Source organism: Lissotriton vulgaris, chromosome 7, assembly GCF_964263255.1.
Source record: "Lissotriton vulgaris chromosome 7, aLisVul1.2, whole genome shotgun sequence".
Lineage (NCBI taxonomy): Eukaryota > Metazoa > Chordata > Amphibia > Caudata > Salamandridae > Lissotriton > Lissotriton vulgaris.
Window position 1 is genome coordinate 1,069,085,245 of NC_141695.1, and position 21,979 is coordinate 1,069,107,223.

General features: G+C 44.0%; 1 protein-coding gene across 1 annotated transcript in view; it reads right to left on the minus strand.

The window, feature by feature from the left end:
* The window catches only part of TRPC7 (transient receptor potential cation channel subfamily C member 7), a 1,554,154-nt gene that overhangs the window by 489,692 nt on the left and 1,042,483 nt on the right, over positions 1 to 21,979 (minus strand). Inside the window, exon 6 of the mRNA XM_086931521.1 lies at positions 6,899 to 7,132. Coding sequence (XP_086787647.1) covers positions 6,899 to 7,132 — 234 coding nt within the window. The remainder of the gene's footprint in view (positions 1 to 6,898; positions 7,133 to 21,979) is intronic.

A 21,979-nucleotide genomic window follows, 5' to 3' on the forward strand; every position in this document is an offset into this window, starting at 1 on the left:
TCTGAACCATTGGCAAAACCCTACACATTCTTTATTCTAGCTTTGTCTGCAATGCAGCTAAACACAAATGCAGTAAAGTACAGAATACTAGGACTTGAAGACTGTTTTACGGTTATAACTACATACTTTGTAGTTTCCTTGCATTAATAGCGTGAAGCTGCTCACAGACACAAAGAGAAGGGCTGGCATCAGTTTAGTATCCACAGCCACCTTTCTCCTAAGCCCCCTTAATACCTAGTTTTATATCGGTGTTAGCCATACACATTTCATTTAAGCTGCAAGCAAGGTTTCACGGTTCCCGGGAGGAACTGCCATTTCAATCTGAAGCAGCTACTGTCATTGGAGAGAGAAACAAGTATCCCATTTGGACTACGAACTGAGTCAGGAAGATTTTTGTAAAGAATGAAATGCCACAGAAATAGTAAACACTACTCAAATATCCCATATATGGCTAAGAGAAACCTTCATTCAATTTACAGGTGTATCGAAACTGAAAAATGTTTATGCGTAAAATGTTTTGAGTTCAAATAAACTGTTCAAATTAAAAAAATGTATGATAACCGCTTAGAAATCAAACTTCAGACTTTTAAACCCGTATGTTCCAGGTCACAAAGTATAGCTGAACAGTGAAGAAGAAAGGGCAGCGACTAACTTGAACACTTATGCAGATGACTTTGCTTCTTCCACCATCACTCGAGCCCCCTACTCCTACATTTCTCAGTGCTGGAAACAAATGCAGAGTTAAGTTCTGGGCTGTGTGAACTGAATAAGTGAACTATGCGCTCCCGCAGACTTGATACACATTTCCCATGCTTATTGAGTTGTTCCCATATTATACTTTAATAAACTAATGAATTTGTGCTCCGAAGTTCGACTTTGAAACCAGAGAGCCAAGCCTCACAGATGCGTTCTCAGTGTTAAAAACCATGAGCCAGATACACAAAATCACAGGTTTGCAACTGTAAACCTGTAAGGCCTCAATCACATGTTGCCTGGAGCAGTGTCCTTCAGGGTATAATGCTTTTGGGCAACGCCTAGTTGTCTGATTCTTCCAGACCTGTCAAATTCGGAAATGAAAACTGAAATTTTCTGGAGGTCTGGAAACATTGGTCTATTTTTACCAGGTATAGTTGTGCACCCGGAAAACCTGGGACAGGGGCTGCAGGACGGAGGCACAGTTCAGTCAACCCCACCCCCACAGGCACAATGACTGGGAAAACACCTTACCTCTTTGTGACATCATCTCTGCATTCCCACCTCTTGCAACAGCATTCACTAACAGAACGCTGCCCTAGTATACATACATACAGTGAAGGATTCAAAACCCACAAAATGGTCATTTTTCTGCAGTGATGGACTAATATATCGGTGACAGCTCAAAAACAGCCTCAGGTCACACAGACACACCAGTTTTGAGTTCAGAATGATAAATCAAGCCATTTGAGTCTTCTGCTACTGAACAACTCCTGTAACTTTGGCTATGCCTTTGGGCTTTTATAAGTGGAGTGCTGATCCTTTTGCTTTGTAAGGTGGTCTTTTTCACACAGAAGGTGCTGGTCTTATAATCACTCTGACAAACAGCTGATGAAGGGGTCAGACACAGTATATGCAGTAGACCTTTGTACTCTCTACCATTCCTATGTGACTCTTGGAGTATATCCATTCGTATCCCTTCCCTCTGTATATAGAGATAACTCTAATCACTAGTATATGCAGTAGACCCTTGTACTCTCTACCATTCCTATGTGACTCATAGAGTATATCCATTCGTATCTCTTCCTTTAGTGAGTTTACTATTTGTACATTTGCAATTTTTCTTTCTGTTTGTATCTCATTCTTGTGTGACTTTACATCTTTGACATTTGCAATTTTTTTTGTTTGTATCTTTTACGTAACGCATGTAATCCTTAGTCCTAATGTTTTGCAACTGGTTCTTATGTAAAGCGCTCTGACACCTTCGGGTAAAGCTTGCATTATATAAAATCGCATTAAATAAATAAATACATTAAAAAAAAGAAATTGCATTCTGTAATCTGCAGTTGCACATTAATAGACAAGACATCTCTGAACTTTCCCTTCCCATGTACTCTTCCCCTGCCCGCCCATCCTCCTCTCCCTGAAGAGCCCGACCCGCCGACAAAACTCACCCATCATTCCGGTACACCCTAGTAATAACAGCTGACTCCCGTCATGAGACCCCACCCCCAACACTACCAGAGAGAAAAATACCCCTCTACCCCCCTCCGGCAATCACCATCACCCGCTGCCCATCCTCCATCCCTCCCAACCCACTTCAAATGACTTCAACTCACAGTACGTGACTACCAACCCCCTCCCCAGACCCACATGCAATTTAACACCGACGCCCCAACAAGGCTCCCGCCTCCCACACCCTCGGCCCGCCGCGAGAAACCACCCCCAACACCACCATAGAGAACAAGACCCCTCTGACAACCACCCCCACCCTCACCGGCCGCCCGCCCTCCATCCCCCCAACCCACTTCAAATGACTTCAACACACAGTACGTGACTCCCAACCCCCTCCCCAGGCCCACATGCAATTTAACACCGACGCCCCAACAAGGCCCCTGCCTCCGTGCACCCTCATCCCCACCTAGATCCCACACGGACAGCTCACTCACAAAAGGGCAACTTAACAACGTTAGGCTCTCCCCAACCAGGTTTAACATACCCACCCAGAACACCCTCACTGACATAGAGACTAGGTAGGATTTCACTAAGACCCTGGATAACAAGCATAATCCAGGGTCTTAGTGAAATCCTAACCATCCTCGCCGCACCCCTAAAGCATAACTGTTTCCCTTCTTTCCCCTCTCTCTCATCGGAGGCTTTCCAAGGCTCCCCACCTGAAAGAGATCTCTACCCCCTCTCTAATCAGACAAAGTGACCAAAAAGAACTAGAGATTAAATGTCTGCGAGTGAAGCAGCAGCTCTCACTTCCTCGTACGACGATCCTATTACTGCCACCCTCTAATCCAAAATACAGGTGATTACCAGACTGGTAAGAGAACAGGCCCCTCGGAAATCCCCTAGACCCCTGGCCACATGCAGTATCATTCCCCCAGACCCCTGAACAAAAATACCTATAACAGAGTCCCCCACCAACTGCATGCTCATAAACTGCAGATCAGCCACCAAGCATGCCACAGAGCTAGCGGAATCCATCCTCACCCACGACATAGACATAGAATTTAAATGCTCATTACCACTCATGGATACTTTTGTCCCTCCTGGCTTTGTAATCACCAAGAAAGATAAAAAATATCAAAGAGTTGGAGGCATAGCAATCATCCACAAAAACAATATTCTTGTGATGGTAATAGACTCCTTCAACTACAACACCTTTGAGTGCATAACGGTTAAAATCAACACCAACAACAACAAAACACTTATCTGCCACCTTATGTACCACCCCCCAGGTAACACCACCACATTCAGTGAACACCTGTCCGACCTGATTGCCCACTGCTCTCTCCAGACACGAACAACCTTACTCTGGGCGACCTAAATCTACACTGGAATGAAGAAAAGAACCTGCTAATCCAGAACCTGGAGGAGCGTTCTACACAGCAACAACCTTACCCAACACTGCTCAGAGGAAACCCACAACAGAGGAGCAATCATAGATCCCATTATCGCCCAGCACAACATAGTCATGATAGACCGCACCCTGCCTGTGGATGGGTCTGACCACCACTAAATTCTTTTCCACCTCACTCAGCCGATCACACTTAATCCCCCCACCAAAGACCCTTCCAAATGGACTAGAAACCTTACTCAGATTAACATGACAGACCTAGAGGAAAGGGTTACATCTCTCCTCACTGCCTCCTTGGATGATCTATCCACAACAGAACTCACCTCCCACTACAACACAAACATGACATTCATTCTAGATCAAGTAGCCCCCTTGAAACTAAAATAAATCAGGAACATCCCATCCAGATCTTGGTTCAACACAGACATTAACAACGAAAGAAGATAACTAAGAGTTACAGAAAGACTATGGAGGAGCAACCCCTCCTCATGCCTACTCGAACAACTCAAAGCTGCCCGAAGGAAATACAAAAAACACATCAGCAGCGATAAATCCACCTTCTCCTGCCCGCCCTGGACAACTCAAAAAACAGGCCTAACTAACTGTTCAAAACCATCAAGCAACAAACCTCCAAGCCCCTGGAATCCTCTCTACCGGCCTTCAAGAAAAAATCACCAAGATTGAGCTCTTACTGGACATCAACGTCAACCCCATTTGCAAAAGCCTGCCCCCGTTACAGTAGAAAGCACGCTCAAGCACCCCACGAAAACCCGGAAGTCCTTCAACCCTATCCCGGAAACCGAGATCCTCAAACTGATCTCCACCTCCAAACCAGCCTCTCACGTCCTTGACCCATACCCACCCAACTGACCAAAAAACTGAAACTCTCCATAGCCCTGTTCTGGTGCAAGATCATAAACAGCTTCCTGAAAACTGGCATCATACTTGGATGCCTCAAAGTTGGCCAAGTCACAACACAACTAAAAAAACAGGCTTTGACTCCAAGGAACTGAATACCTTCAGACCCGTCTCCAATCTCCCTCTCCTATCCAAAATCCTTGAAACATGCGTCCTCCAACAACTGACTCAACACATTGACAGCATCACGTTCTTGACCCCACACCAATCAGGTTTAAGAAAAGGCCATAGCACCGAGACTGTGATCCATAACATCACAGACGACATCCTCAAATCCCTCGATACCGACCAATGTTGCCTCCTCATTCTCCTAGACCTATCGGCAGCCATTGATACGGTTGATCACCAACTTCTCATCAAGGCTTTGCAAGAGAGGGTAGGTGCTGATGAGGTGGTCCTACGCTGGTTTTCCTCCTTCTTACACAGCCGCTCAAAAAGGATTAAAAAAAAACTTTACCTCCGAGCTATACCCATCAACAGGGGCATCCCCTAAGGTTCAGTGCTCTCACCTCAACTGTTCAACATATACATGGAACCCCTCACCACCCTACTCAAAAATGCCAACATCCCTTTCCACCTATATGCAGATGACACCGAGATATATCTAGAACCCTCCTCCATAGATGACATTCACAGACTAAATCTCGCTCTAAAAGAAATCAAACATTGGCTGTCTCTTAACCACTTAAAACTCAATCAAGACAAAACCGAGATCCTCGTCATCTCTAACAAAGAAGAGAACCCTCATATTTCAAAATGTCTAAACACTTTGTATGCTCTTAATGGCAATCCCACTGTGACCAACTCCGTAAAATCATTAGGAATCATCCTAGTCTCAAAACTCAACATGGCCAAACACATCAAGAACTCCACAAAGAGTGCCTTCGTTAACCTGAAGCTACTCAACAAAATAAAACCATTCATCCCAACCAACAACCTCAAACAAGCCACCCAATCATTGGTGCTATCCAGACTTGACTATGGGAATGCCACCCTCATTGGTACAAAATCTGACCTAGCTCCCCTCAAAACTACTCTCAACGCAGCAGTTAGAATGGTCACTGGAATCATGAAATACGATCACATTTCACCAGCACTCAGAGAACTAAAATGGCTCCCAGTCGAACTGTGTACCAGTTTCAGGACTGCCTGCCTCACGCACTAAGCCCTGCACACAGGAAAACCTGAGTATTTGGCTGCTAAGCTCACGAGGGCTCGTCAGACAAGGAACCTCAGGAGCTCCAGCACCTTACTACTCATACCTATGAAAACACGCAACAAAAAACTGCCAAACGATCCTTCACTGGAAACGCGCCTAAAAATCTGGAATGCCATCCCAGTCGGTATCAGGATTATTTAGTCCTTCACAAAATTCAAAAAACACCTAAAAGTCCTTTTCCTCAACCGCTCCCTCCTGAATGGATAGCCACCATCTAGAGCAAATTCCTGCTCGCCGTCTCTCCCAGACATTGTAGCTCTAAGACTTACCTCCTCCCTGCTATTTGACCCCTAACTGCCCCCCCAAGTGGTTCAGCCCAAGACAACGTGCACTCTATGAAGTTATCTCAGGACTCACGGACTACCTCAGTGCTGCTCAGCACACTTGGACTTCCAAACCTATATGTAGAATCCTGGGGCCTCATTTATGAGGCTGTGCGTCACTTTTACGCCACCGGTGCGTCACTTTTTGGGACGCACCAGTGGCGTAAAAAATGCACCTTGTTGCGCCATATTTACAAAGTGACGCATCTAGGTAGATGCGTCACTTTGTAAACCCCTGCGCCACATTCCAGGTATAATGTATGCAAGGGGGGCGTATTGACGCAAGAAAGGGTCCTGGAAGTGGCGCAGTGAAATCTATGAGATTTCACTGCGCCACTTCTAGGACGCAAATGCGTCAATATCTTACGCCTGCCTCATGGCAGGCGTAAGACTGTCACAGGCCCTTTCACATTGGGCTTTCCCCATGTGAAAGGACACATTGCTGGAGTTGCGTCACATTTGTGACACACTCCAGCAATGCGTCACTTTTACGCTTCCAGATGCGTCAGAAATACTGACGTATCTGTAACTCCTTGCGTCATGATGCGTCATATTATAAATATGACGCATCAATCATGTCTCAAGGAGTGTGCACTGAGAAGTGACGCATCGCTGCTTTCACGCAGCGATGCGTAATTTCTCATAAATGAGGCCCCTGCTTTATTGTATGACTCTTGCCCAAAAACTGTTGTGAAGCGCTCTTAAACCCTCTTGTCAGGCCAGCGCTATATAAAACCTCTCAATAAATAATGCCTGAACCATATAAAAATGCCCAGCAAGTACTTAATACACTGTTCTGAATTTATCACTAGCAAAGATTGAACAAAGCACTAAATAACTGATAAAAATAAAATAAATAAATAAAAATAAAAATCTTACCATATGTGAAATAAGCAACTTCAGGTGGCAGCATGACCTTGTTCAGGTTGTCATCTTGCACAAATTGATCCACATATTGCTGTGCTTCTGTGGCTTTCAGAAAAGCCATGAATCTTGCAGTGAAAGATGCTACAAAAATTGATAACATCCCAAAATCAAGGACGTTCCAAAGATGCATGACATATTCCCTAGGACCTTCTTCCCAGATTTCTTTGCATTCTGACCAGATCATTCCTGTTGGAGAGAAATACTTTATTTCATTTTGAGAAAGGTATTGGTATTCTACAAGAAGTTCCACGCCTCAGGGCAGAATGAGAAAACTACAAGTGCATATACCTGGTCTGCCAAGTGCGAAATTGCTGATTACAATAACATTACACAGTAAAATCGATTGGTTGTATCATAATTGACATGATTACACCAGTGTAAATGTAATACTCTCAGGAGAGGACGTTCAACAGGGCGTTTTATTTACTCATTGAAAAATCATTTACGACGGCGTTTTTGGCCTGCATGAGACAAAATTAAATGACAAAAACACACAGCTGTTTGGATTGGTGTTTAGACATGCAAATTGGCATTTTCTATGACATCATACCTATTTTTGGTTTTGCACTTGTAAAAGTCTGAATGACACTGAGATTTTCATGTGAGTATATCTAATCTTGGAAGGAAGTAGGTTTAGTTTTGGAAAGGCCACTTCCAATCCTGTTTGTGCATTTCAGCATGGACACCAACGCCCTGAACAACCTTTGCCACATTTCGTCACTTCCCTTCTTAGCAAATGTGTTAGAAAGCTGGGAAGCATCACAGTTATTGTTTCACATAAACTTCCAATAGCATCCTCGATGCCTTCTAATCTGGCTTCAGGCAGGGTTATAGTACTGAAATGACCCTTCTGCAAGCTGTGAATGCCTTTATCTACCACATTTCAGGCAGTCTGTGCTAACTTCGATACAGTCAACCACTCCGCTATGATTCACATCCTGAAGGAACGGATGGGCCTTGATTGGGCAGACCTACAGTGGTTTGACTCCAATTTGTCTAACACTTCACAAATAGTGAAAATAGGGAGCTCTGTCTCTTGCAAAACCAACGTAATACCAGGGATTCCACAGGGCTCTAACCTCTCACCAACCCTATCTAATCTAAATCTTGGTAATTGTAAGGAGTGACATGTAAAAACAAATTTCGACATGGAGACCATATTAGAATTGCACTTTTAGAATATGTTTGATCTGCTGCAGAAATGTTTTCACATACAAAAAATGAAAGGTAGGAAAATGTGCTTGGTTTAAATGGGTAAAAGAATCACTTTAGCATGCATTTTAGCTTTGATGAAAGAGTGTTTCCACATAGAGAATAACACGTAGGGAAAATGTGCTGCTTTAAATGTATGTGAAAATAAAGTGAATAAAATCTTTTTTGTACTAAGCAATCTTTCTTATGTGCTTCTCCTCTTTGGTCCTAGGTACCTTTACATTGGAGCTTTGGATTCAACACGCCAAAGAAGTAAGGAACATATTATCAAGGAACGGTGTTAAAATTATCGCCGCTTTAGCGGCTGGAAACTTCTGCTAAAGCTGCAATAATGGACTTGATAATAGGCCCTTGAGAATTCCAATAGAAGCCCATGTTCTGGTGTTAACCTGGGCTTCTTTGGGAATTCTCTACGGCATATTGTCAAGCCCATTATCGCCATTTTAGCGGCAGTTTCCTGCCACTAAAGCGGCAATAATTTTAATGCCGTTCCTTGATAATATGCCCCTAAGTTTTTACAGTATCATTACCCACAGTTACAGTCATGTTTAGTGGATTTGCACCAGAGATGGAGGTCACTATTGAGGGCCTCATTTCGAGTTGTCTTGAGTTAAGGGGGTGGGGACATCATGGATGAAATTACCAATGCTGGTATGTATGTTCACTCCTAACCTAAGTTAAAGTACCAAATCTGCTTGACTTGGGTCAGAAAATACAGTTGTTTCCTGGTTATGGTGATTTTCCAATCACGAATTCTACATATTCTTTGTGGTAAAAGTGAGGGAGTAGAGTCACAGTAATTCACTGAGTGGGCCGTAGGGGACTGGTAGAGTGTGGGCCAGCACAACAGACTTGGGGTGGCTGAAAGCACGGTTGCTTGATCGTACCTTATGTCAGAGAGTTTTTGGCAGAGGCTGTCTCGTCCCAAGAGCCCCAGTGTTTTAATCAGTTGTGTTCCTGCACCTGATAAAACCTTTGGACCTAGGATGCTTGAACCTAGGAAAATCAATAGCAAGAACACTGGATCGCTCAGAATTTGCAACAGCTTGTAATGTGGACCTAAATTAGGTCTAAACAGAATCAATATTCCTGAAATTTCACAAAAAACAAGCTGTTCTATCTAAATAAAACACTTAAAGGAGGCAATTCTTGAAATATGAAAATCTTCCTTTCTTCATCCTCTTCACTTCGAGTGTGTGACTCCCAGTGGATACAGTCTTTTACAGAATGTAATTATTGTGCCTTTGCCCTTAAATACAGCCCTAACACGTTGTATATTTGCTTTTTGGAAAAATCAGGGCTATCTGGTATTTTTATGCCTTTTTATAAATGTCTTAAAAAGCTTATTTTTAAAAGGAAACATTTCTAAATAATATATTGAGGGCTCAACAAATATAAATCCTAAAATATCAACTTAATAAGCGTTGTCCTGAAACACCCAGGCTGAACAAAATACCTAGTTTAAGTAAAAAATCCTTCACAAAGAAATTGCATACAAATGTGTCGATGCAATATTTCATGGTATTAATTACAGTAGTTGGAGTGGAAATGTCCCTGCATGGTAAACATGATGCACCTCTACCATCAGTGACCAACTGCTTGATAGACTGGTATCATGCCATAATCCTAATTTAGGGACATATTTATCTAGCTTTCACGCAGCACAACGCAGCAAGCCACAGTGCTATGTTGCATCAAAGGGAAAGAGCAGAAAGCGGCCATGTTAAAATAATATGACGCATCCCTATCTTTTCCTTGTGCTGGCGCACTTTTGGCTGCTTAGCGACAATGTGGGCACCCTGTTGCAAGGGTACCTGGGATGTAAGCAGTATTGTTTTTGTGGAGGAAGGGGCACTTTCATGTACAAAACAATCCCCTGAGGCATTTTCCTCTTTACTTGTGTTGCACAATGAACACCCACACTCCACCCATGGAACGCCTCCCGGGGGCAGAGTAGTGAAATGCAGCAATTTATGCTGCATTGCATTATTACGGATTAATCAAGCAATGCAGGGTCACGCAAGGTGGCCTTGCATGGTCCTTGTACCCCCTTTTGTGGTGAAAGGGTGATGCAAAACCTTCATAAATCAGCTCCCTAATGTGTGCAAAGAGGCAGTGGCTTGTCCCTGGTGATGCAAGGTACAGAACCTGTTATGTGAGCAGGAGTGGCACGCAAAGCAAAGCATTTTTATTATTGTCCATGCCATTGGTAAGGCACATAAAGCAGAGGTAGCAGTGCATGAGTTTTTCTGAATCACCATTGTGACCAGACCTCTATCGACTGATTCTGCTTGTGTAAAGATAACCTGTTACATGACTGTTAGATCCTTGCTCTGAGACTCTGTGTGCATGTCTAGTGTATGTATGTGCAGTGAGAGAGTGGCACATTTATGGGAGTAGGGCTTACTGTGTGGTGGATCCAATGTGTAATACCTTGCATTTTATCATATAATGAATCCAGGGAAAAAAGATGTTTTTTAAGTTTGTCAATGTTAAACTGTTATCCACTCTCCTTAAACCATACTGCTTCTGACATAACAAGTTCAGCCAAGTCTTTGAAGTCATTGAGAGCCACTGACTCTGTCAGCACTGCCTCTGTAATCATGAACCTAGATCCCTTTCAGTTGGTCTTGCAACTTGTTAAGACAATTTGCCAATAAAGTGAAATACAACAATGTAAACTTCATTATCAATGCTCGCAAGAAGTTACTTTTTCAAGTAAATATTAACTCTCTGCCTTTTTAGATACATGTGGTAATATTTTAAACAGCTGCAGGCATGGGCTGGACAAAATAATTCCACCCTCTTGTCCCAAATTGGATTTAAGAGTGACATTGTTTAGTAGAGGTCTGACAGTTTGAAGTTTGAAGTTTATTTTTATTATGCTTGATTAATTAAAACCATTGCATGCAAAAGATAACATTTCTTGTGGTAAAATTGTTATATAATAAACGGTTTTACATTGTATTAAAATAACACAAATTATTAAAACATTCTGTACATTAGCCATGCTCGTTGCTAATATTATTTTGACTATGGCTATTCTTGTTACGTTCCAGTCAGTTCATGTGATGATTAGTCTTTGTGCGGCTCTTTCCCGAATTTTATTCTTTTTGCGGTTATGTTTAGGAATTTAATTAGCCGGCAATTTAGCTGAACCAGATCGGGGTTGAAGCACAACATTAGCGCTTCTCTGCATGTTCTGGATCCGACTTGTTTGAGTGCTGGCTTTAACAGGGTAACCCTTATATCTTTTAACATATTGCATATGCATATAACATGAATTACGTCCTCAACACCGCTGCCGCATAAACGACACTGCTGGGCTCCTTCCTTTCTCTCCCAAGGTGGCAGGAATTGTTTAAAGGGACCGACCCCCAGTCAGAGTCTTAGGAATTTTTCCTTGATATTAATTTTTAATCCCATGTTCAGGTAAAACTGGGGTTTTAATTTGTTGTATGTATGTAGAACCATCCAGCCGTGTGATCGTTTTGCTAATGTGTTCTTGTCCTCAATTGCAGATAGTAAACAAGTTACTTTTGTCACTGTTTTTTTGAATGTTAGATGGTTTACCTGGACGTCCCACAGCTCTCTTAAACCTAGATGTTTAATAGAGGTCTGGTAGTTCATACTCATTAATTCAATTCAAAGAAGTCTTTATTCGATCAATACATCATAAAAGACATACATTTCAATATACACAACAGTGTAAATGTATATAAAACTGGATAAAAACATCTAAGACCATATTAAATACCTTATACAGGCTTCTTATGAACGAATAAAGAGATTAGCAATAGAGCACATAGATTACCACAATATCACAAGTTATTTTGGGCTACACAAGTACTGGGAAGCATAGAATAACGTTAAACCCCTAATTTTGATTTGATGAACCTGGTTCTAAGAATCCAAGCCCATCCTAAATATTTTGCTACACCCGCTACAATTGATGGGGACAGGTTTGTTTTTAATTCTACTGGCATTAACAGCTGAGCGAGTACCTAGGCTTCTACAAACCGGACTTAACCATTTGGCTCTAGGGGCAACATACAGAGGACAGACAAACATAAAATAGTTTAAACTTTCACCCTGGCCGGGGCAATTTGGACAGTGCCCAGTCCCACCCGAGCCCCACCTTTTAGTGAACTCTCTTAGCGGCAACGAACTGCATCTAAACTGATGGAATAATTTGCGGTCCAGAGGCTTTGTTATAGTATCCCAATATTTTTCAAGATTGGGAGCGTCTTTAAAGACGATAAATAAGCTAGTAAGATTACTAGAGCTCAGTCTCAAATGTCTGTTTTGAACCACCCAATCCCAATAATGCGATTTTAAATCCTTTTTAGAGGGGAAGGTTACGGATACGGGATCAGACCACAGATCACCATACCCCATGGCACACAGGGTTGTTCTTAAGTCCTTAAACTAGCCTATATTTAAAGATCCCGGAAGATCTCTGACCTCCAAACAGGCTCTTGCATATAAATGGAGTTCCGGCGTTGTCCAAAGACGGCGCCAGAATGCCAGTGGATGAAATCTAGCCTGGTCCTCCACAGGCTGACACCGGAGATCATACAAAAGTGGGATCCATGGTGTTGACTGAGGCAGACCCGTTACCACCCTAAGGAATTTATTTTGGGCTGCTCTCAGGGGGTCCAATTTACTAAAGCCCCATAGTTCCGCCCCGTATAAAACTGAGGGTAGAACCTTTGATCCATAAATCTTAACTAGTGGTGAGATTGGCCGGGTAAAAGAACCTTTATGCTCTTTAATCAAAGCTCCTCCTATCTGCATGTGCTTTAAAGCCATAAGATCAACCTGGTGAGACCAACTTAGGTTCTCGCTGAATGTTACTCCCAGATAAGTAAACAGCTTGGTTTGTTCCAGGGAAGTACCCCCCATAGTAACCCTTGCTTTGATCTGGTTGTGTCCTCTTAATACCATAAATATTGTCTTAGACACATTCACCTCAAGCTCATGTTCGCTGCAAAATAGTTCAAACCTCATCAGGGCCTGTTGGAGACCCTGTCTAGTCTTTGAGATTAGAAGAGTATCGTCAGCGAACATGAGCAAGGGTATTTTCATTCCAGCTAGGGACGGGGCGTCTGTGGGATGGTTATCGAAATATTTGGCAACCCTGTTAATATATAAGGAGAAAAGTGGAGGGGCTAGAACGCACCCTTGCCTTACACCTTTTGCAACTGGAAATCTATCCGTTACCTCCCCTGGTTTGCCCCAGCGTTTTCATTTTCCCCCTATTACCCCTTTTGGAAATGGACTTAATAAACAGTTTTTTTAGTGATGTGAACAGACTGGTATGGATATCAGTAATGGTTTTATTAATCACCTCCTGTGATTCACATTTGGAGATTTCTGTCAGTGAATTAGAAACCAGGGATCTGATCATTTTACGTGCGTCAACACCGACAGAAATTTTTGGCCAGCGTACCCTTCTCATATCATTGGTGAGTACAACTTCATCCTGAACTAAGTTGGTCATGCATTTAACTGGCCCAGCAAAACTGAAATCCCTTAGTTCCACCACCAATGGATCGTGATCACTTTCCGGGCGAGACTTTACCTCCATATCCTCTAACACAGCCCACATTTTAACGTCCAGTAATATATAGTCAATACGGCTACTAAATCTACCATTACTAAAGGTATGTTTGCCCAACCTGTCGGAGCGCACTCTTCCATTTAGAGCACGCAGACCCTGATCAAGACACAGACCTTTAATGAAAATAGCCGCTTGTGACCATGTTTTAATCGGGGCTAGCTCGAGCTGGGGAATCCCCCAAGCCAGATCCTCAGACTCAGTTAGAAAACCATCATCCAAACTCAGTGGTTCAAAGCAGGTGTTTAAATCACCCATAACAACCTTATGTCCGACTACCGGTGCACCACTTAAGAAGTCATCCAGAAGGAGGAGGGTTGGTGAGACCCTACCACCCTTGATGCCCCTAACGTATATGTTAATCAGAAGAATATTCAACCCACTAGAAGATTTAATGCTAACCATTAGTATATCAGGGCTATCAATAAAAACTTCCTCTGCTATCACACCCTCGTACTGCCGAACCCAAACTGTCAAGCCACCCATGGCTCGTCCTCTGTGGCCTTTGATAGCTGGTTTACTAAAATTCAAGTAGCCAGTAAGGAACATTGGTAAAAGTGCCCAGGTTTCTTGAAAGGACCATACATCGCCTTGCCGTATGAAATTATCCCAATCTGGGATACACATGGGAGACTCAAGGCCAGCTATGTTCCAGCTTCCAAAGTTAGTACCATTTATAACCGCTGAAACTCTGGATTTGTCTTTGGGAGAGAAATAAACTGCGTCATACAAAGGAGCGACTTCGTGTATAGAAACATTGTCACTCCTTATATCAAACGTACAAGGGAGCCCTCCCTGGATGCCTATTGCCATAACAACATTCTCAACAGTTAAATCAGCATGTGACACCGATTCAAGTACCGGATACATATCCCCAGTCCCACTCAGGAAAACAGAACTCCCCTTAACACTTTGGGGTGACTGACCCTTTGAATCTTTGACATGACATAGTGAGTTAACTGGGGTATCAACGGTACCCGTACAATCTATATTAATCTCTAGAACCAAAGGTGGGATAGCTGGTCAATCGTTATACTCCAACCCTGATAGGGGCTCATAAAGATTTCTCAACGGGATGTTCCAGTACTCATTAGGCTGGGTGTAATTACCTGGATTGTTTGAGTTGAGATAAAGGCTTTGGGACTGGCGTGAAAAGGGAAAGGTAGATGTAATGGGGTGGCCAGAAAACTGGGGGTTAGGATTAACCCAGTTCGGAGTGTGTGTAATGCTATTATAGCTGGATTGGGCATAAGATCTAAACAGGGCCTCCGGGTTTATAGGTGGACCTTGGAAACAGGGAGTACAATTGGTCCATTTCAGGGAATAGGGTTCTTTTTTAGAGTGGTGTTGGGCATGTGGTTTAAGCAGAGTCTCAGGATAAAAATAACTGAGATTCCGTGTGGAGATTCCCCCCTCGTTGTTTCCCAAATACCAATCACTAATGTGGGAAACAACTCTGTGATCCTTAAAATTAATGATCACAATATCGCCCTCTATATCCTTTGGGCGAAGACCCACCCACTTACATCTTCTAACTGAAATAATATCCCCGTTTAGGTGGGCAGGAAGGGGTCTATTAGTTTTCAGCCAGAAGATGACTTTATTTTTCAAGTTTACGTTATTTTCCAAGTTCCCATTTGAAATTGGAGGCACACCCGTCAAAATAATAACAAAATTAGCCGAGTCAGGGGGAAGTTCTACTATGTTCCTACGATTTAAAGAGTGTCTATAAGTGGGATTATCAGGTTTTACAGCCCCTTGACTTGCAGATGGCTTAATACTCTGTGAAGATGGCTTATTAGAAGCCAGCATAGGCTTCTCTTTAGCAAGGTTGGTGGAGCGAGGAGGTTTAGATGGCAATTGGGAAGCCTTAAATTTAGTATTTCCATCGAAGTTGCTATTATTTTTGGGGTGGTTGCTAGGAGCAGGAGGGATGACACTAGGCTTAGATGTTGGAACAGGCTGCGTATTGGAACTCATTGGGTGGGGTGTGACGACTGGAGCCAAAAGGCAATCCATTTTCTCTCCCAGGATCCTTACACGCGCCAAAAGAGGTAGCATGTATGATTTTAGGAGTTTCTCAAATATATCGATACACTCCTTGTTAAACCCAGTAGCACTATCTTGGGGAGGAGATGGTAAGTGAGGAGTACCTATAGAAGCCTCAGTCGCAGGAGGAACCGTAAGATCAGTAATAGAGTTTGCTATAGAAAGAGAGGGAACCTGATGACTGGTACCTTTTCTTTTAACACCACCCTTTTTCCTTTTTTTCCTAGGTGGGGAACACACAGCCCTTTTAGAATTCATGGGCTTAGATCCAGTGACACTTTTAGTTTGTGGCAAGATATTCTCACATGGACTAACACTGTCTAAAGAGCGATTAGTAAGGGTTGAATGCAAGTTGGGAGCTATAATCTGAACAACAGGAGTGTAAGGTCAATGAGACTTGTAGAGACGATAGGAGGACTGTTTATATTACCTTCACTATTGGTTATAGAGTGTGTGGAAAAATATTAGGGGCCCGAAAAATACTGGGAATTTGATCAGTACTAAAAATATCAGCTTCTCCGGCCGTCTTCCCAGAACTAGCCAATTCTTGTGTGTTATTTAATTCTGGTTGGGTAGGCAAGGGTATTTTTTTAAGGTGTTCAATAGAGCGACGACACTCAGCGCGTCTCTCAGCTAAAAGGAGTTCTTTATCTATCTCCTTATTTGCCTTCTCGAAATATTTGTCGAGAGGCCCAAGGAACGAAACACCGACACAGGATGGGAGTGAGCTAGACATATCAATAGCTGGACAAGATTAACAATCTATTTCAGGAACCTCAAAACTTACTACACCAAAGAAACAAAACAGCAGAATGGATAAAACGAGGACTAAGAATCAGAGACTGGGCCCAGCCCGGCCTCCTTTGGCCCCTGACGGCCAGAGACGGTCCCGCCCTTGTCCCGGGCTTCTCCCAGTCGCTCCCGCGCAGCGGGGCTGGATGGATAAATTTATATAATCAGTGTGAGAGGGGAGAAGCATGCAGGGAGCGCGGCCCAGGTGGTGGCAATTGGGTCTGGCGGGCGCTCCTGGGACTTGGAGTCCTGTGCCCTCACTCGCTCGCAGCCCCCCACAACACAGTTACCCACAGTCAGTGCCCCAGGCAAAAGACAACAGACTCCACGGCCAGACCTTGCTGATGCTAGAGGAAGCTCCCACACGAAGCGGGACCCGCGAAGCGGGTTCCGCGAGCAGTAGCTTCAAAGGCAGGCAAAAGCAGGGAAATCTTCAGCGGCACGGAATCCCAGCGTTAGCACTTCCAAACAGAGTCCCAACAAGCAACCAGGGAGAAAAGGTCTTTAAATAGCGATGGTGGGGAGGAGCATGCAGTAAGAGCGGCCCAGGTGGTGGCAATTGGGTCTGGCGGGCGCTCCTGGGACTTGGAGTCCTGCGCCCGCACTCGCTCGCAGCCCCGCACAACAGTCACCCACAGTCAGTGCCCCAGGCAAAAGACGACAGACTCCACGGCCAGACCTCGATGATGCTAGATGAAGCCCCCACACGAAGCGGGACCCCCGAAGCAGGTTCCGCGAGCAGTAGCTTCAAAGGCAGGCAAAAGCAGGGAAATTTTCAGCGGCACGGAATCCCAGCGTTAGCACTTCCAAACAGTGTCCCAACAAGCAACCAGGGAGAAAAGGTCTTTAAATAGCGATGGTGGGGAGGAGCATGCAGGGAGAGCGGCCCAGGTGGTGGCAATTGGGTCTGGCGGGCTCTCCTGGGACTTGGAGTCCTGCGCCTGCACTCGCTCGCAGCCCCGCACAACACAGTCACCCACAGTCAGTGCCCCAGGCAAAAGACGACAGACTCCACGGCCAGACCTCGATGATGCTAGATGAAGCCCCCACACGAAGCGGGACCCGCGAAGCGGGTTCCGCGAGCAGTAGCTTCAAAGGCAGGCAAAAGCAGGGAAATCTTCAGCGGCACGGAATCCCAGCGTTAGCACTTCCAAACAGTGTCCCAACAAGCAACCAGGGAGAAAAGGTATTTATATAGCGATGGTGGGGAGGAGCATGCAGGGAGAGTGGCCCAGGTGGTGGCAATTGGGTCTGGCGGGCGCTCCTGGGACTTGGAGTCCTGCGCCCGCACTCGCTCGCAGCCCCGCACAACACAGTCACCCACAGTCAGTGCCCCAGGCAAAAGACGACAGACTCCACGGCCATACCTCGCTGATGCTAGATGAAGCCCCCACACGAAGCGGGACCCACGAAGTGGGTTCCGCGAGCAGTAGCTTCAAAGGCAGGCAAAAGCAGGGAAATCTTCAGCGGCACGGAATCCCAGCGTTAGCACTTCCAAACAGTGTCCCAACAAGCAACCAGGGAGAAAAGATCTTTAAATAGCGATGGTGGGAAGGAGCATGCAGGGAGTGCGCCCCAGATGGTGGCAATTGGGTATGGCGGGCGCTCCTGGGACTTGGAGTCCTGCGCCCGCACTCGCTCGCAGCCGCGCACAACACAGTCACCCACAGTCAGTGCCCCAGGCAAAAGACGAAAGACTCCACGGCCAGACCTCGCTGATGCTAGATGAAGCCCCCACGCGAAGCGGGACCCGCGAAGCGGGTTCCGCGAGCAGTAGCTTTAAAGGCAGGCAAAAGCAGGGAAATCTTCAGCGGCACGGAATCCCAGCATTAGCACTTCCAAACAGTATCATACTCATCATATCAAATAGTACTACAATAAAAAAACTAAATAATGCCTAGTTTGTGATTCTGACCATGGTATTTGAGAATGTGGCTTGACATCTTTTATATACACAATTAAAGTAACATCCCATAAATTGTCAAATCAAATTATTTAATTGCAGGATTAAGATCTGCAGGCTGTGAAAACATTTAACTCTGCAATGGTCTGACACAGATGTTGCACAGTAGGACTCCTAATATTTAATTTTCAAATGTTTAATATTCCCATTGCACTTTGCAATTGGCACAGGATTCTCAATCATCTACAGTACTCCATTTATGAGCAACGATCAAAGAGTAGAACAGTAACCAAAAGATTTGGAGGCATGTTTACAACTTGTTTACAGAGTTAGTCAGGAATTTAACTGTTAAAGCAGGTTAATTTTTTGACATCCAGGCCAAATATGTGTCACAAAATCAAGTAGGAAAATATTGTCTGGCAACAATATTTGTCATTACATTGACAACCACTAACGCGTCAAGGTAAATATATACAGGCAAGGGTAGAGTTACTATTTTTAACTATGCACCTATGTTGTGTGTCTGAGAGAGATACATATTGCTACCTGGACTTTTCTCCAGGGTCACCCCCAAATTCTGTTCCTTCCTCCTTCCCTTTTTCTGAGCTCGGTTTTGTTGGCTTTAGGACTCTTGGCACTTTACCACAGCTAGTCAGTGCTAAAGTGCTTATGCTCTGTACTCTACACAAGGTAACATTGACTTATCCACAACTGGCATAATTAATTTAGTTGTAAGTCTCTATACAAAATGCACTATATGTGCCCAGGTCCTATACAATAATGCTACTAGTTGGCCTACAGCAGTGACTGTGCTACCCACTTCGGTCACCCTTAAACATTGCTCGGGCCTGCCACTGCAGAGCCAGTGTGTGCAGTTCAGTGTTTTTAAACGGTAGGACATGTACTTTTGAATTTTACGTGTCCTTGTAGTGAAAAACTGGTAAATTCGTTTTTCACTACTGCAAGGCTTATCTCTCCCATAGGTTAACATTGGGATTGCCTTAAAGTGTAGTGTCCAATTGGGAAAATATAGAAATTAGGAGAATGGTGTCCTTGGACTCACAATTCAAAATCACAACTTATGGTGGTCATATTATAAATTGCAAGTCTGAAAATGCCTCTTTTACAAAGCTTGCATTGTCTTACTTTAACCATTCTGTGCCTCTGCCTGTCTCTGAATGCACATCTGGGTTGGGTGACACCTGGCCTTTGTTCATTCACTCCAGACAGTCACAACAAGGGAGCTGGGGTGTGACATTTGTATCCTGATGGCCCATCACCAGGCTGATGGGCCTTCCTGAGGTAGATTGGGAGGGAGGAGCTGACACTTGCACCTGAATAGGGCTGTGCTTGTCCCCACAAAACGAGCTCCATACCTCCCTGTGTTAAGGCTGGAACCAGGGCAGGAAAGACAGGGAACTTGTGATCCTCAAAGGCCTCTTTTAAAATCTCCTCCACTTCAAAGGCACTTTTGGGTAAAAGTACTATAGCAAAAAACAGAACTCTATTGGCACCTAGGAAATTCTGCCGGGAAGAAGAGCTGAAGTGCTATAAGAGGGACTGCCACTTTGCTACCTGATGTGCTGTGTTGAACTGCGGCCTGCTGCTTCTTGCCTGGGAGTGAGAAGGACTGGACCTGTGCTCTACATCATTGAAGCCAAGATTCTCCATGAGCTTGTTGGCTGGCCCCCGTTTCTTTGAAGTCTCAGGGTCATCAAAGACTTTTTCCAACTCTGCTGCAGCTGCTGGACTCTGCCATCTGTGAGTCCGATCCTTGCCTGAGGTGCCCCCTCCAGTCCTGGGACTCAGAAGTGGGTTCTGCAGCTGTTTTCTTAAAAGATCAATGCAGTGACACCTTTGTACCAATCAGAACTGACGCAGTGCCCTCTGACGCTGATGCAGTGCCAATCAAATGATGACACGGGTCCCGACCGTGAGGTTCAAACATGACACAGTGTTGATCCAAAGATGCCACTGCGAGGCTCGACTTTGACGCAGCTCCAACATCATAAGGGGCCCGAACAAGATATTGGACCCATTTGCGATAGTTTGACCCAACTTTATTGAGCAGAATCAACGCTGTGAGTCTTCAACGCCAACACTTGCTCCACACAAGGTACTTTTTCAGTGAGCCCTGCTTGGGACCTATAGCGGGTCTGCTCTCCATCGCACTTCGAACTTACACTGGTCTAGCGTGACCTGAAGTAACCTTTAAGCCTTATTGCATTTTAAACTGTTTTTGGATTCAATCTTCCGATCAGACTTGTGTGAGCATGCTCCTTTTCAAATATTGTAATTCCTAAATAGTTCAAAGTCTATACAAATGTTATTGCACCTCTTATAAGCAAAAGCCACTGCGGTTGAATACAGTAAAGAAAAATCATAAAAGGTTTGTCATGGATTGAAGGTGTCCAGCAGAGGACAAGATAAGGAAAAGAAGGGACAACATGAGGATAGATCAGACACCATTGCTCTTCATCACTGTTGTCTCGGAGAACGGGAATGTTATACAAATATGTAGCATGCGTCTTTGAAGTGGAAATAAAAAGTGAATGAGAAAGTTACAGAATAGTTTATATCATGTAATTATGGTTGTATCAGAAATATCAATCAGTCATCACTGCAATGCAGTGTATAATTACAGCACTGTAAACTCAATTTTTCACATGATAAAGTATACCTGTGAGTGACCATTTCACGAGCAGGAACGTTTTGAGCCAAAACTTTTTAATCCCTAGAGAGTCTCAACATCTCACATCGCGCATTGATAGCATGATGTGGACAGCATTTATTTATTTTCCATTCAAAGGGGGAGGATGGCAACCTTGAGAAAGTAAAGTAAATAAAGGAATAATAATATATGTTGATGGCACATTTTAGGATAGGAGTTGCCCAGCAGAGATTAGCAGGTACCAGCTCCCCTCTCCCCCTCACAAATAGTAAAACGAAAAATGCAATGGGGAAGAGCAACAAGGAGCAATTGGAAGCTAGAGTTAAAGATGCAAAGGAGGAGCTTTGGCACTGAAGACGGGTTGAAAATATTATTAAACAAGCATTTGCAATGCAATGGTCTCACCTTTGGGACCTTATATGTATTTAGCTATGCTGCACATTAACCTGGGTGCTGAAACATCTACCGTTCTTTAACATGGAGGGAAAGTAAGCACCAAACTGCTTGACACACCAGGTATGGGAACACATGGAGAGAAATATTGCCTTTCAACAGTAAATGGTATAGTCCAAAGCTCTGTTTTTAATATAAAATCAGGGCCTTCGGTAGTCCTATCGCTGAAAATACAAGATTTGAAAAAAATATTATTGTCTACGTGTACTCATGGAAGACAATTTATATGGACTGGAATATAGAGAATGCTGAAGTGAATCTGGCATTTTACTGAGGAAAATTACAAAAAGAAAGTCCCTCAGGAAAAAGCAATTCTGGTATCTAACTGACTTC